The following is a 15,214-nucleotide window of genomic DNA, read 5'->3' as shown; positions in this document are numbered from 1 at the left end:
AACACGCAGGGGTCGTTCACAGTTATGCTTTGGAAAGATCCCTCCAACCATTTTTAGAGGATAGCGTGGAGCGAGGCAAAGCTGGAGGCAGGAAGGCTAATTCAGGGGCTGCTCTAAGAAGCCAAGGGAGCAAGATGTGGGCCTGGACCAGGGGCCGACCAAGCACCCCTGGGGCCCTGCTCCGTGGCTCTTATCCATCCGTATTGTCACCCTCGGCTGGTCCCCACTCCACTCCAATCTGATTGCTGCATGCTCTTTCTTGCTCATTGTTTTTAAAGAGTGAATTATGTTTAAAAGTTCTATTCTTATTAAGTCTGAAAACTGTACACTGAAACTTTTCAAAGGCAGCATTTAAAACTTAGGTTAGGGCTTCCCTGGTGGCGCAGTAGTTGAGAGTCCGCCTGCCGATGCGGGGGACGCGGGTTCGTGCCCCGGTCTGGGAAGATCCCACATGCTGTGGAGCGCTGGGCCCGTGAGCCATGGCCGCTGAGCCTGCACGTCCGGAGCCTGTGCTCCGCAACGGGAGAGGCCACAACAGTGAGAGGCCCATGTACCACAAAATAAATAGATAGATAGATAGATAGATAGATAGATAATAAAGAATTAAAATCATTAAAAAAAAACTTACATTATTAAAGCTCGGGTTCTCTTAAAGTAATGGCCATTAACTGAGAGTGTACATCAAAATTAACTGAAGTTTTTGTTGCTAAATTTTAAATACACCAAAAAGTTAGTACAGAGAATGACATATTAAGCATTCATGTTTGTACTAGCCAGAAATGATTCTTTTCATTATATTTCCTTTAAGGTTTGTTTTTTTTTAACTGAAAGAAATCAAATGGCAAAACATTATTCTTACCTTTTCTCATTTCCTCTACCTACTGTCTTTCCTCAGTCAATCTCAGCCCCCCACCATCAGTGTCTTTCCTTGCCATTTAGTATTTCCCTGAGAAAATCAAATCCAGTGAAAACTATCTCTTCTCCTTTGGCCCTTATCCTAAAACTAATCTAGATTTTTACCCATTGTTTACTATGAACTTGTGCTAAAGCCATTGGCACCAACCTGAGACTTCTTCTCTATAGTTTATCCTGGCCTGAGCTAGGATAGACTTGGCCAAAAATTTGGGATGGCCTTGGACACAGACTTCAACCACAGGAGAGAGATGCAAGGGGCAAGAAAAACTAGGGGATAGTTGAAGAGGTCAAGGAACGATGTGAAGAGACCAAGAACCATCAGCAGGGAGACTGGGGCAGTAGGGAAAAGGGTGAAGGGGCCAGCAGAGTGCAGGTGAGATTCAGAAGCCCTAAGATGGATTGGAACTGCAAGGCATTTGTGGCCAGAGTGCCAGAATATTGGACGTCAAATATATACTTTTATTTTTTTTTAATTTTCTTGACTAAAATGTCTAAAAGACAAGTCAGAGTGTGATAACCGCTGGTCTAGAACAGAGTCATTTCTCTGTGATGGGAGGACCACATGCTTGGCCCCTGCCCAGACAAGACCCTCTTGGCCCACCACTCTTCAGGTGCCTGGTTCTAGTTATAAAGTAGAAGATGGATCCGTGCAATTACAGCATGCAGGTGGCTTATAGGTCTATGGAACATGCATTGAGGAATTCCACAGATGCTGACTCAGAAATCTCCCTTGGACCTTGTGTCACCAGCTGGGTCTACAGCCGTGTTGCCCATGCCGGTTTCATGTGTTATCTTCCACCTCCCCCTGTTCCCTAGTTTATCCCCTCATTGGAATCTGCAGTTGAGCAGTGAGAGGCAGCAGCCCGTCTGAGAAGACTTTGCGTGGTACAGACTGAGGCCTGGCCTGCAACTTTAGACATGATTCTGTACTTTGAATTATTTCACTCACCATTAATTCATCAAAAGGTTAACTGTTTTTGCTTTTTTTTTTTTTAAGCTCCATGGATTTATTATCCCAGCATGTAGAAAGACTGCAGAAATGTTCTCTGTGCGCTGTAAACAGTCTCTTCTTTCCTACTCAGAGTTCCTACTTAGAGTTTCCTGCTCTGAGTCTCTATATGTTCGTTTGTCCTGGGAGGTTGTCCAGTCCCCGCCCAGAGGCCTCCTTTCCCTGATAGCAGTAAAAAGGTGGTCCTTTATTTGCTGGCTTCAAAGGCTTGTGAGAGCCACAGCCAAACTCTGCAGGCCACCACCACACTGTGGACTGTCCTCATCTTTGTGGACTGTCCTCACCTTCCCCTGAAGGTGGACCAGGCCGCTTCTGGTTTGGGGTGTGTTTTGGTGACTGAATGAGTCCAGACAGTGCTAAGAGTAAAGGAAGTCTTTGTTCTGCCCTAACCTCAGCAGGAATACATCTTAGGCAATAGACGTATTCATGTCAAGCTCTGGATTGTATTGAAGAAAAGCCTGTACTTGCTGACATTGCATCATCCCAGTAGAGCAGAAAAAAGCCTGAGCTTCTCTGATTGTGTCCAGTCGTTGGTGACTAATTTACGAGCTCCATGTGCTCCCCGGGGCCATTTTCTTCGTTCTCGCCCTGGTGGCCTTTGTGATTTGATTTCTGAGCAGGCCATTCTTTCCAACCTGCCATTCCTTCCAGTAAGCAGAGAGCTTAAAGTTCAAATTGTTGATTTAATTCTCTTGAGGAGTTCAAGAACTTTGCTGGGGCTTTGCTGCATCTACACTGTTGAATCCTGGCTGTGTCACCACTGATTCTATCCAGGAATGGGCCTGTCCACGGGGAAGACACGCTGCACTTCATCCAGTGGTGCTCCCCATGGCCTTCTGAGCCATTTTGCTCGTTCAGGCGTTGACTGGTAGCAGTACACAAGGCAAAAGAAGCCCGAAACAACCACCTCCTTTGTCTCAACGCCAGCACCAAGGCACTTGGCCTTGCTGCAGGATTTGGGAAATGATACACCGCCTTTCCTGGCATCTCCCAAACTTCAAGGAGTTCTTTTGCATTCATGACATGTACTCTTTCTCCTCAGCAATATTTTCATTACCTTTTTTAAAATTTAGCTGGGTTAAAACCAAGACTGGAGGCAGTTAATTTCTTGTGCTTGGATGTGGTGGAATTAGAACCTCTCATCAACGGTGTGATGATACAGAACTTACAGTGTAAACTAGGAGACTGAATACATTTACCTTTCTATGTCAGCTGAGCCAGGTCTGGATTTTCTCTTTAAGGACAACAGAAGCAGCCTCGTTCTACATTTTTATCCCTTCCTAGGGAAATCCCATTGTTAACTGGCCTCCAATATAAACAGTGCTCAATCACATTGAGCCCAGAGGTTATGTACTCAGGGCCAGGGCTCCTAAGCATTTCAGCTCTCCAGTGACTTGAGCCTGGATGGTCGGTCGTGTGGGCCCCATAGATGGCACGTCCACAGAATGGCGAGGCTGTGGGCACTGTGTGCTCAGAGTGGTTGATGTGGTTCTCAAAGCACTCTTGAAGGTGAGTGTTGTCCTCACTTTGCAAGTGAGGATGCAGAGGCTTGCAGTGGCTAAGGGGCTCACCCAGGGTCACAAGTCTAAACTGGATCCCGGGGCTATCTGGCACCACAGCCCAAGCAAGCTGTGTTGTCATGCTGCCTCCTTACAGAGTGCTCGCTGGTGGAGGATGAGGGCTCATTGCCTTAACTCGAGATGCTTTTGCATCGTCTCCCTCAACCGAGCCCTATTTTCATTGTGTCTGCCTGTTCGAATGAAACAGAGAAGATGAGTGGTGGGAGCTGGTACTTTCTGGCTTTTCAGGGGAGATTTGCCTCCTGCCTCTTACTGTCCCTCACAGGGAAAGGGGCTAAAGTTAGTGGGTGCCTTCTCCCCAACACCCAGACCTGGCATTAGCAGACCTAAATCCCAGACTTCCTGGTAGAGAGTCATCAGGCACACCTACAAATCACAGATCCTTGTCTGCAGTCCTTTATGATGCCGAGCCCCACATGAGAATTAAAGGAAACACTATTGACAATTATAAAATACTAAATATAGAACAGTACATTTAAAAATGGACAATGGTAAAAGCCTTGAAAAATTTTTCTTTGATGTGAATGGAGTTTTTGGCATTTGGAAATACAATAAGATGAATTAATTGCTACTCATTACATGTCAAGTCAGGAGAAGCATGAATGGGCCTTCTCTCCTTGGCATTAGCCATTGCCCGCCTGAAATAGGCCCTTTTGTATTTACTCCTGCTTTCTCTAATAATAAGCAAATTAGAGATCATGGCTAGAAAAATTCAAGTGCCCTCCATCCTTCCTCCAAGCCATCATAGACTCTTATGATGTTTATCTGCTTAAGGGCTACTGCTAATAATTGCAGAGGTCATGTGAATCCACATAGTGCAAGATTAGAAACAACATCTGCAAAATTACTTCTTAGGGAAGTATTGTTTTGTCTTTTTCTGAAAAAGTGATTTTGCAAGCAAATTGCTGTCTTTCCTCTCATGTGCTATATTTTTATATTGCTGAGAGAGGTATATTTGGAGAAGAACACTTAATAGCTATCAGAAGTTTTTGTATCCATGGTCTTTTTTATTTTTGACTGTACATATTTTTCCTGATGTATTGGTGGGCTTCCATATGAAGAAATTAGATTGGAGTCTTTAAGTTCTGAAATGATGGCCCCTGAATAAGCAGGAGTATATTGATTTAGTATGCTGTTCATTCAGATTTCATATGTAGCCACTATAATATAGTACATGCAAGCATGTGCCATTTTATATTATCTTTAAAATGTGTTTATGGTTAATGCCTAAAAATTATGAGATAATTGATTCCCCAGAATATTTAAAAGCTGAGAAAACAGAGAGGGGGGAGCAAGGGTCCCCTACTTTCCAGAGACTGATTCATAAAATCTCCCTGAGTTTGAAGACCGCACCACTCCAGCCATGTGCATCTGTGATAGGCTGCCTTCCTGTCATGGATATCACCTGAAGACATTTTCCAAACATTGTGTACATTTCAGCAGCAAGAGGAAGGTAGTCAGCTGATCCCAGAGTGGTAGTGGCAGCCTTGCTCTGCTTCATGAAATATGAAAGCCTGTTTACTTAGTAACAATAACAGTTTGAAAGGCTTCAGGCTGAGAAGTTTATGTCTGCCATGGCCTGCTGGACCCCGCGTGGCAGAGGTAGTGAGGCCGTTGACAGCGCGGTATGCCAGGAATGGGGCAGGAAGAGAGTCGAGTGGGTACTGAGACGTGCACCCTGCCTTGGAGTGCTTCGTCTGCCCTCAGTCTCAGGTCGCATGGGCTGTTTGTTCTTAGCACTCCATCAACAGTCTTAGACCCATGTTTCCTGCTCCATAAATATTTTCCACATTCCAGGTTGTGGGTTTGAGTTTGGGTTTGGTTGGATAAGGGAGATATGCCTTTTCTTTCCCCACTTCGGCTTTTTATGGCCTTATTCTTTATAATCTTAGGAATAGAAGGGCTTAAAATCAGTAATAAGGAGTGAATATGAAGTTGTCCAAGCTTTTTCCTAGGACACATTTTTCCTCGTGCATACTCGTATGTACACATGCATACACTCAGTATTTTCTGTAATCTAAGACATCATAGACGATAACTCAGTATTGACTTAACAGTTTTTCAAGATAAAACAATGTGCTCATCCTTTGTAAATCTCTTCCACATCCCAGAAATATTCGTGTGAAAACATCTTAGAATAAAATTAATGTGGTGTACAAATGTAGCATATATTTTTGATTTTACTTAAGCTACTGTTGTTTGGATGGATTAGTGACACCCCCACCCACACCCCCCTTTATTCTGGGGGTAGGTGGTGATGATAGAGTGGAACGTTTAAAAGTCCAGGATATTAGACTAGAATGAACCAGAGATGCCATTTAGTCAGGTCTGACACTGAGAGTTATAATTTCTTCAAAGCCAGGCATGTATCTCTAGGCTGAAAGTGACAACTTAGACATCCTTCAATTGAAATCTCTCAGCTAGGTGTCCTTCTGTACTCCCACTTCAGGATAAGTAGGCCTATAGCCAGTCTCTCAGTTCTGATTTCAAGATCTCCCTGGTGGTGCTTATTATCTGCAGGGTTACTTTAGATTTTAAACAAAAATTTTTAATTTTCCATCGTATATCATAGGTAGAGGGGAGATGTTATAAAATTAAGTGAGTACTCAGAATGTCACCACTACAAAAAGTAGGAAATAACTGGTGTAGACATTTTAGTCCATTTGTAGGAAATTGCCTATTCTCAAATAGGTAGGTCAAGTGCAGAAAGAACCTCTACTTGAGATAAAATTTCCTCTCTGCACTTGGCTTTCTCTCTATTAGGACAGGTGGCCAAGAACTGCCCAAATTTTAACATCCTGCTGTCTTTTCACTAGTGGTTTTTCAGCTATATTGTATTAAGATGTATTTGCTTATAATGGATGTTAAACTCACAGCTCTGAATACTTTTAGAATCAGAAGACCTTTAGAAAATAAAGTACAACTCTTTCCTTTGTAGTTGAAGAAAATTAGAGTGTTAGGTGATTTGCCCAAGGTAATACAGCCCATTAATGTCAGGTGGAGGGCAGGTTTGGAACCAGGTCTCCAGACTCCCCAGCACGTACGCCTTTTACTGGCATAGAGCAAGTTGATGTGCTCGCAGCAATTGACTTGCTCTTCTGCTTCTGAACTTCTGTTTTCATTTGGGTACCTGGTGGAATGCTGGGTAATAAGAGAGTCAAACCTGACTTTATTTAACAAAAGAAAAAGACCGTATTCTGAAGTGTCTGGAGCTATGTGACATAAACAGCAAAGGTGGTGACTTTTCTCCTTTCCTCATTGACTGATTACCCTGTTAGAAAAGAAAAGTATCAAACTTTCGTGAACGTTTTGAAGAACTTTTCAATCAGCCTAGCAAAGGGAAACATCTCAAGCAACTCTAATAGAGTAAGAGTGGGTTGTGGAGATGTAGGTACTTATTTCCATGTGGACCTGGACTTAATGATTCCTGGTCACCGCACCCAAGTGTGCACAGACGCACTTTGTATTTGGGCAAGCAGAACCGCCCTTGTCATCAGCATTTCATAAACACAGAAGTCTCAGGTCTGAGAGAGGCCCCATGACGTACTTTTGGAATAGAGCCAAGCCCACGGCTCTTTTGTAGTTATTCTGTACAGTCTGCATCGGCCAGGCAGACAAGCAGCCTGGGCTGCCATTTTCTCAGCTCCCCCTGCCTGGGCCCTGGACAGGTTGTAAGGCTTGTAGCTCGTTGGGGAAGGCATCTGTGGTTATACCTCTGCCATTCCTTCGGTTTCCTTGAGGGTATTGATACCATTTTATTAAGGGTTACATGACTTGGGGGCTGGGGTCCAAAGTGACTGGTCCAAAGAGAAACCCATGAGCTTGTATTGATGTCAAGGTGCTCTTGACAGAGAAGGAAGGAAGTGTGACTGAGCCAGGTTTCCTGTTCATTATACCAGGGTTACCCTCTGAGGGGATGGCGGGGCAGGTGGCAGGTGGAACTGCAGGACCAGCTAAGGGTAGACTGATGCTCACTGAGATTTGTATGTGTCGGGCCCGGTTTGGCTGTAGGGCATTTGCACACACACAGTCAGTTTATCGTAAAATTCCACTGACTTCAATATTTGCCTTTTTTCCTGGCATCTCAGTGTCTGAAATGTTTCAGGCCTTTAAAAATTACCTGAGAAAGCTGGCTTCAGGTTAGAACGTTCAGCAGATTAGCAAATGGAACTTCAACTCGAAGAATGCCATCTGACCAGAGGCAGCAAAGGCATCACTTCAGTCTCCGGGGACCAATAATCCTGCAGGCCTCCGGAGCCCTCCTGGTGTCATTCAGCTGCAGCAGTGCCCTTACAGATACTCATTATGACCATGTGTATCCCCGAATAGCTGTTAGATGAGGCTCGTTTTTTCAGTTGAGAGCCAGAGAAGTGTATGAAATATTTATGCAAACGTTAGGCTCCTTTTCAAGGGTTAATATAAGCGTCTTGAAAATTCACACGGTGCTCCTGGCAGTTATGGGGCAAAGTGGCGTCTCTACCTTGGGAGCACCTGATTGATCTTCCTTAGAACCCTCTAGTACTTGTCTTATAGGCTTTGATTTCCCCCCCTCCTTTTGGCCTTGCCTTTGGCACCTCAGCATGTTTATTCATCACCTTTGGGTAAATCTGTAAACATTGAAGCCACCTCTCAGCTGGTACTCAGTGTCTTAGCCTGAAGCTTCCCTTGACCTTCACTCTGTCTGAACTCTGAATGACAGCTGGGGAGAGTGCTCTTTTTACTCTGATGTCACCATTTTGTTCCTGCTTTGATGGAGTCTGGGCCTGGGATAGCTTGTATAGACATTGTGCAAGCAGCCAGGACCCTTGATATGTTTACTGAGTGTGAAGCCCTGCCCCACCATCAGGGCCTGTCCCACACCAGGGGCCTGACCATTTCTCCATCTGTACTGGGGAAGCCTCAGAACCAGCTCAAAGGAGTTGGGAGTTACGGTTGTTGATAATTGCCCTTTAGATAGTTACCTGGGTCACACATTTCTCCTAAAATGTGAAAAAAAAAACCCCACACTCCTATGCATTTTATTGTACCCAAGTATCATGTGTTTGTATACGTATATATTTTTTAACTAAGAAGAAAAATAACCCTGCCTTTGTAACGCATTCCTTTTAACAAATTGTTTATTGTTGTATCCAGGTAACAAGCATGGTAAGTATTTTCACCAAATTGAGTATTCTGTACTTTAGCTGTGCTTGGCAGACTTTTTGGCTAGCTGTGTGTTATCAGCCTTGGCTTTTTAAGAAAAGACCCTTTTCGGAAAAGGGGAAACCACTTACCTGGTAGCATCCCCTGTGTCCTTGGGTATAGAAAGAACCCGTCTAGCCTTTGACCCAGGCGGGGATACCTGAGAAAGCATGCCCCCCGCCAGCATGCTGCTTGGCCCCGTCATCGCCCTGCCTCATCGCCCCGCCGCCCCGCTGCTTCTGAGCCTCCCCACCAGGTGTCTGCCAGGGCCCCCAGGCCGAGCACACAGACGGGCCTCCCAGCACTCTGCGATGGTCCTACCCCAGATCCACAACCACGCCTCTTCTCTCACCCTCCTCCCCATCTGTGTGCTTGAAAGCAGGGCCTTTTTTTCCCCCTCTCCTTGAGTCTGTTAAGTAATTGGAGACATCTCCCTTTGGAAGCTGGAAAAATAAATACGTTGTCCACTCTTCTCAGAGGCTTCCCATTCTGTTGGAAAATGGATTAAAATTTTTTTTCTTTTTAAACCTTGCTACTGGGTGTTCTCAGTAAATGTTCAGAGTTACAGTAGGTTGAGTGTGTTTTTAGCCTTCTGGCTGTGTTTATTTATCTGTGCATGTTTGCTTTTTCGGCCTTTTTTGTGGCACTGTATTTTAGTCCCTGTGCTCATGGCTGTGCCTGTTTAAGCTGCCCGGTAGCCATGTGTTGTGTATTAATTCTGTGTGTCACTGTCACCTTCAAGGATCAGACTGCAAAGGATAAGGCCCTGCAGCACATGGCCGCCATGTCGTCAGCCCAGATCGTATCAGCCACTGCCATTCACAACAAGCTGGGGCTGCCAGGGATTCCACGCCCCACCTTCCCAGGGGCGCCGGGGGTAAGTCATGAGGTGGATCCATAATGATGGCCCCTGAGCGCATGGGGTCCACGTGGCCAAGCACAAAGCCATCCACCTGGCACTTCTTGTTAATTGGGTCAGGTGTAAGAGAGGGTAAGGACCATTTTGTGGCGCCCTGTTGCTGAGTGCAAAATGGTGAAAGAAAGCATGGAGTGAGGGAGAGGGGGAGAGTAAGAGAGGGAGAAGGAGAGGGAAGGAGCTTAGTCCCTGAAGACATGGAATTAAGTATCACTTTTTTGGTGCCTTTCCAGGTTGTTATCTGCCTCTTCAGCTCTATCATTTTAATCCTGGCCCTTGGTCTCTGTTCCTGTGTCCTCAGAGTCACTTTATGGCAACTGACTCCTAAAGGGACAGAAGTATTCTATTATCATTTTCATTTTGCACCTGCCAAGGGCTGAGAAGCTTAATGTTATGATCTCATTTAATCCTCAAAATAATCTTAAATGCCTCTTACTGTTATTGCCATTTTACAGATGAGAAAACTGGAGTTAATTAGTAACAGAACAAGAGTTTGGGTAACTTGATCATGATCACATGGTTAGTGATGTCAGGACTCATACCCAGGGCTCTCTGACTCCCTTGACATCCTACTGCCTTTCCAGCAGGCCTCCAGTCAGCGGGCACCAGAAAGCTCAGGAAAGCTCACAGCAAAGGAGGCGTCTCTGCTGCTGCTCCGAGCTCCTGGCCTCTCGTTCTGAGCTGTGTCCTCTCCCCGGTGCTGGGAGCTGTGGAGGCACGTTACACAGCAAACATTTCAGAATGGAGGGAGGAGGAGAAGGGTGGGTAGGCACATGGGTAAAGCAGTCAGATGAGATATTTTTGAACCCTCTGCAGTGCACCCAGATTTCAGTTGGGTGTCAGGTGAACGCTGAAGAGCTGCTGCCTAGTCCCTGCTGTCCAGGAGATTTTCTGGAAGAAAAGCCAGAGGGAGCTGTAGGTTGCGATCTTCTGCAGGGCAGCCACCGTGTCTGCATTTAGGGAAGGTCACTTTGCAGCTGGTGGATGGTCTGAACCCACTGTCCTTAGCAGAGATTACAGCGCACAGACGTCCTGAGCAGTGCTTTGAGGTGAACTCATAACCCTGAAGCTTTTTGCATTTTGCCTTCCAGTTCTGGCCGGGAATGATACAAACAGGACAGCCTGGATCCTCACAAGAGTAAGTTTGAGGAGGGACCAGCAATGGCAACTAGGGGCTGGTCACAGCCCACCCCGGGTAGAGGTTTCCTGGCACCAGACTGCCTGCAGGCTTGGAGGAGAAGGGAGAATTAACCTGAGATCGCCGAAGTCATCCCCTATTGTTATCTACTGAGGCCAATAGCAGGAAAGAGACTGCTCAGATCCGGGAGATGTGTAAACACCTCACTCCCACCTTAAGTATTAGTGGTCGTGCAGCTGGCAACAGGAGGAGGGGCTCCATCCCTTCATGGCTTTGGGGGGCAGAGCCTGGGGTCCTCCTGAAAGTGCTTGCTTGAGAGAGGGCAGTGGAGGTGATCCTATAGCCCATTTTATTCCGGCTTTCCCTGTAGTGGGGGCAGCTGATAGAAAGTCCTAACTGATGCTTTGAGGGCAAGGGAAGCAAGCTCAGTATGCTGGAAGATAAGGGCAGTCTAGGGATAAAAGCAGAAAGGAACTCCTGCCCATGTATTCTCTAGAGCTATTTGGCCCAGAGAAGGAGAGCCTGAAACGTCCCAATCCTTGCCTGGAGATGGTGACCACTGACCTCGGTCTCTGCAGGGATCAGAGGAGAGGTTCCGAGGTAGATATCACAGCATGTGCAAGGCAGACTGACATCTGTCCAGCTCGTTCCCCGGAACTGGCATGAGGCTTGGTGGTTTGGTCCCCAGCAGCCTGCTGGCCCGTCTCAAATGGACAGCATACCTGGGTCTCTGTCTTGGCAGAGGTTTGCCTGGGCTGTGCTACCACCTGCAGACAGGGAACCTTACGGTGGCGAGGCCCCCAGGTGGGTCCCTAGCCCTGGGAGGCCAAGGCCAGGCCTGGGAAGTAGCCGCTGCTGCAGTCGTGGTTTCTGACTCTCCTCCGTCCTCTGTCTCCAGCGTCAAGCCCTTTGTGCAACAGGCCTACCCTATCCAGCCAGCGGTCACAGCTCCCATTCCAGGTGAGTCTCTGCGGGACCCTCTTGCTTTGTTCCACAGTTGCACACCCTCCCTCACTTGCAGAGCCATGGACGCCCCCTCCTTGCCGGCACCCTCCTTAAGGCAGGGTTAGCCCGGAGCTCAGGAGGGTCAGGGGGGTGTCCCCTCCCAGGTCCTGATTCGCCTCGGTCATCTCTAGAGAGCTCTTCTCATGGGCTTTTAAAGAAACAGGAAGGCTGATCACTTTCACTCAGGACCCTGGGTCATCCTTGGAAGGGGAAGTTGCTGTGGTTCCTCCCTCATCATAAACAGGCCATGTCGGGCAGTCCCAGTCTTGAGGGCAGATAGGGTTTTACTCACCCTTTCTCAGAGAAGTGCGTTTCAATTCCGAGCACGCTTTTTTAAAGGAGCGCTTACACGGAAACCCAGCCAGAAACCGGGGACCCAGCCGGCCTGCCTGCCTCCCGCCACACGCAGGCACAGAGGCTCAGTGGGACTCTCTCCGTTAGAGACTCCCCAGGCTGCCGTGCATTTGCTCGTCACCCTCTGCTCCAGCACCATGGAGCATTCCAAGAGAGTACTCCACAGTGCTGGTGACTGCAGTCTTAGGGAAGGAGGTGGTTGAGCATAGGAGGTCTTTGTTGCCTGTCTTTCCTGTCTCACAGGAGATCTTTGCCAGCACCTGCTTCCACTCTTCGTCACTCTTGTCGTGGTCCCCAGCAAGGCCCCTTCGCCCAGGATTAGGTGTCCTCACGCCACAGCCCTTAACCTGAGCTGGCGCCGGCCTTAGAAAGAGCCGCCACGTGCATTGCGCTTCTCCGGCTGGCCCTGCCTCTGGGCTCCTCCACCAGAACCCACCACTGCCTGGCTCAGCTCCCCCCTGACTCTGGTGGACGGGCCTGTTGGCCTTTCCTCCTGGTAGGGCCCTGCCCCGGGGTTGGCCTGAGGCCCGAGGGGAGGTGAGCGGCCAGGTTGAAGGTGACGATCGATCGGTATTTCAGGGTTTGAGCCTGCGTCAGCCCCAGCTCCCTCGGTCCCGGCCTGGCAGGGCCGCTCCATTGGCACAACCAAACTCCGCCTGGTGGAGTTCTCAGCTTTCCTCGAACAGCAGCGAGACCCAGACTCGGTGAGTGTGCCCAGAGAGGTGTGTCCTGAACCCAGGGTTTGCCCCTCTTTCCCTGCCCTCAGGCCTGACAGGTAACCTGTGTGAAGCAGACCTGGTGGAGGATAGCGGAACAGCCCTTCAATTAAGAGAAAAGGTATTTCTGTTGACAAAATACGTGGAACTTTAGAGCTAAATGGTTATGGATGCTGTGGACTGCGAACTCCAAGGATTGCTGGAGCTGTAGCGAAGGACCTCAACAGGCTCTTGCACGTGGTAAAATGTAACATGTTTTGAGCCCTGCCCTGTGGCTGGTGCTTTGTGCAAAGCTTATAGATAGGATCACATTTTACCCTCACAAAACCCCATAAGGGTAGGTGCTCTGTGGTACATGAGAAAACAGAGAGGTTAAATCATTTCCCTATAGCCACAGAGTTACGGATTAGAGATTCAAACTCATGTCTTGGGCTTCTCTGGTGGCGCAGTGGTTGAGAGTCCGCCTGCCGATGCAGGGGACACAGGTTCGTGCCGCGGTCCGGGAAGATCCCACGTGCCGCGGAGCGGCTGGGCCCGTGAGCCATGGCCGCTGAGCCTGCGCGTCCGGAGCCTGTGCTCCGCAACGGGAGAGGCCACAACAGTGAGAGGCCCGTGTACCGAAAAACAAAAACAAACAAACTCATGTCTTTAAAACTCAAGCCTAAACATTTAGCCATTTTTCTATACTTCTTTTCAAAGCTGTGTCTTCTCAAGATAGCAAGTCACTACCTTCTGAAGGAGAAGTAACAGAGTAGTACTTAAGTAATTTGAAGTAGAATGTGATGCATTATAATTCCATAAATACCAAGAACATTGGCATCTGGACTCTATTTGTCGCTTTTCTTCCTTCCCATTTCCCCGCCCATCTAGTGCCCGTCATCCCCCTGTTTCTCAGCCAGGCCCACCATTTCCCCTGCATATGTGAGTCTCCCATCTTTCCCACCCGACAAGCCTGAGACCCTTTCTTCCCTCCCACTCCTTGGCTGTGATTATGAGCATTGCATCTGTGTGTGGGTGAGCCCAAGTCAAAAACTAAAGAAATCATGAGTTTGTCTTTGGGAGCTTTACCAACTCCTTTCCATAATTTGTACCTCATCCCACCCTGCTGATCTCGGGGGCTACCAAAAGCACACAGGTGCCATGCTCTCTGGGTATTTGCCCCTTGCTGTCATTCTGTTACCAGGAAAAATCATCATGAATGAGTTCACCGTCTGTTGTAAGTAACTTGGATACAGACATCTGGAGGTGACCTCTCCTGGGAGTATTTGTACTTTGGCTCGCTGGAAAGCCTCTTATGGTAGGATGGGGGAGACCCCACAGGTAGAGGGGTTTCCGCCAGCCGTCATCAGAGTGGAGACTCGGGAACCCACGTGTGGCCCCCTGACATTTCTGTCTATGAATTGTGAATGCTGGGAGCTGGTGGAAAAATAGAGCCTGCTCCAAAATTAGGAAAAAATGAAGAAGGAGTTGTAGAGTAGGTCATTGGGCCCATCGAGGCAGGTCAAGGAAAATGAGATTATTGAGAACAGGGAAGAGAAGGCCACCTGGATCCTCTTCTCTAGTGTCTGAGTGGCTTTACAAGAAGGGTGATGGTGAGAGCTTAAATCCCTCTCTGCGGGAGCATTGAAATAAACAACCAAAAAGATTACCTTCCTTTTCTTCCTCTTCTGTCTGAGAAGTGTAGATGGTTCTTTGGCTGAAGACTGGGCTTTTGGCCCAGATTGTGCTTCTGCTTTCTGTAACTTGTGTTTGTATGACACCTCATTGCTCGCAGAGTACATTGTCATTGGTTATTTCATTTTGTCCTCAACGTGCTGGTGAACTGCATTCTTTTTTTCCCCATTGTACAGATGAAGAAACTGAGGCCCAGGCACATTAAATGACTTAGGATATTTAGCCAATAAGCAGGAGGACCAGGAGTTCAGATCTTCCATTTCCGTGTACTCTCTTCACTACTGTGAACCATCACCAATTGTGAAGGTCTCTTGGATTGTGTTTTCAGTCTGTGTATCTCCTGTATCAGCAAATCTCTCTCTGACCATTTTTTTAAGGAATAGAACTCCAAGACATTGGGAAGCAGAAGTCCCAAGATGTTAGTTGTTATCCTTGTTACAAGACTCAATATAATGTTTTATCACCAAAAAACGAAACAATTTTTTTTTTTTTTAATTTAAAAAGCCTATGGCAGCCCCCTCATATTGTAACTGTCCTCCTCAGTTATGGACCTGTTAGGGCCCAGGATGACCAGTTCCTCTTTTTCCTGTTGTTGGTGTTAATTGGGCTTCACACTGTGAATCACTGGCAGATTCATTCAGTCCATTCTGTAAACATTTATGAGCACTTGCTTGTTCAGGGCGCTGTAGTGAGGAGGGGCCGGCCCAGTGCTGCACAGCCAGCCAC

The 15,214-nt window shown here is 47.4% G+C and overlaps 1 protein-coding gene across 9 annotated transcripts in view; it reads left to right on the top strand.

Annotated features, from left to right (window-relative positions):
- TEAD1 (TEA domain transcription factor 1) overlaps window positions 1–15,214 on the top strand; it is a 262,390-nt gene that overhangs the window by 192,682 nt on the left and 54,494 nt on the right. For 6 of the 9 annotated variants that reach the window (XM_024757060.1, XM_024757059.1, XM_024757058.1 and 3 more), the window contains 5 exons: window positions 8,638–8,649; window positions 9,428–9,562; window positions 10,693–10,739; window positions 11,638–11,699; window positions 12,678–12,802. In XM_024757060.1, coding sequence (XP_024612828.1) covers window positions 8,638–8,649; window positions 9,428–9,562; window positions 10,693–10,739; window positions 11,638–11,699; window positions 12,678–12,802 — 381 coding nt within the window. The remainder of the gene's footprint in view (window positions 1–8,637; window positions 8,650–9,427; window positions 9,563–10,692; window positions 10,740–11,637; window positions 11,700–12,677; window positions 12,803–15,214) is intronic. The other 3 variants (XM_024757061.1, XM_024757056.1, XM_024757055.1) reach the window with 1 other exon arrangement.

The sequence above is a fragment of the Neophocaena asiaeorientalis genome, unplaced genomic scaffold, assembly GCF_003031525.2.
Source record: "Neophocaena asiaeorientalis asiaeorientalis breed wild unplaced genomic scaffold, Neophocaena_asiaeorientalis_V1.1 scaffold504, whole genome shotgun sequence".
In the NCBI taxonomy this organism is placed as follows: Eukaryota; Metazoa; Chordata; class Mammalia; order Artiodactyla; family Phocoenidae; genus Neophocaena; species Neophocaena asiaeorientalis.
Note: the sequence above shows the minus strand (reverse complement) of the source record. Positions and strands in the feature narration are given on the sequence as shown.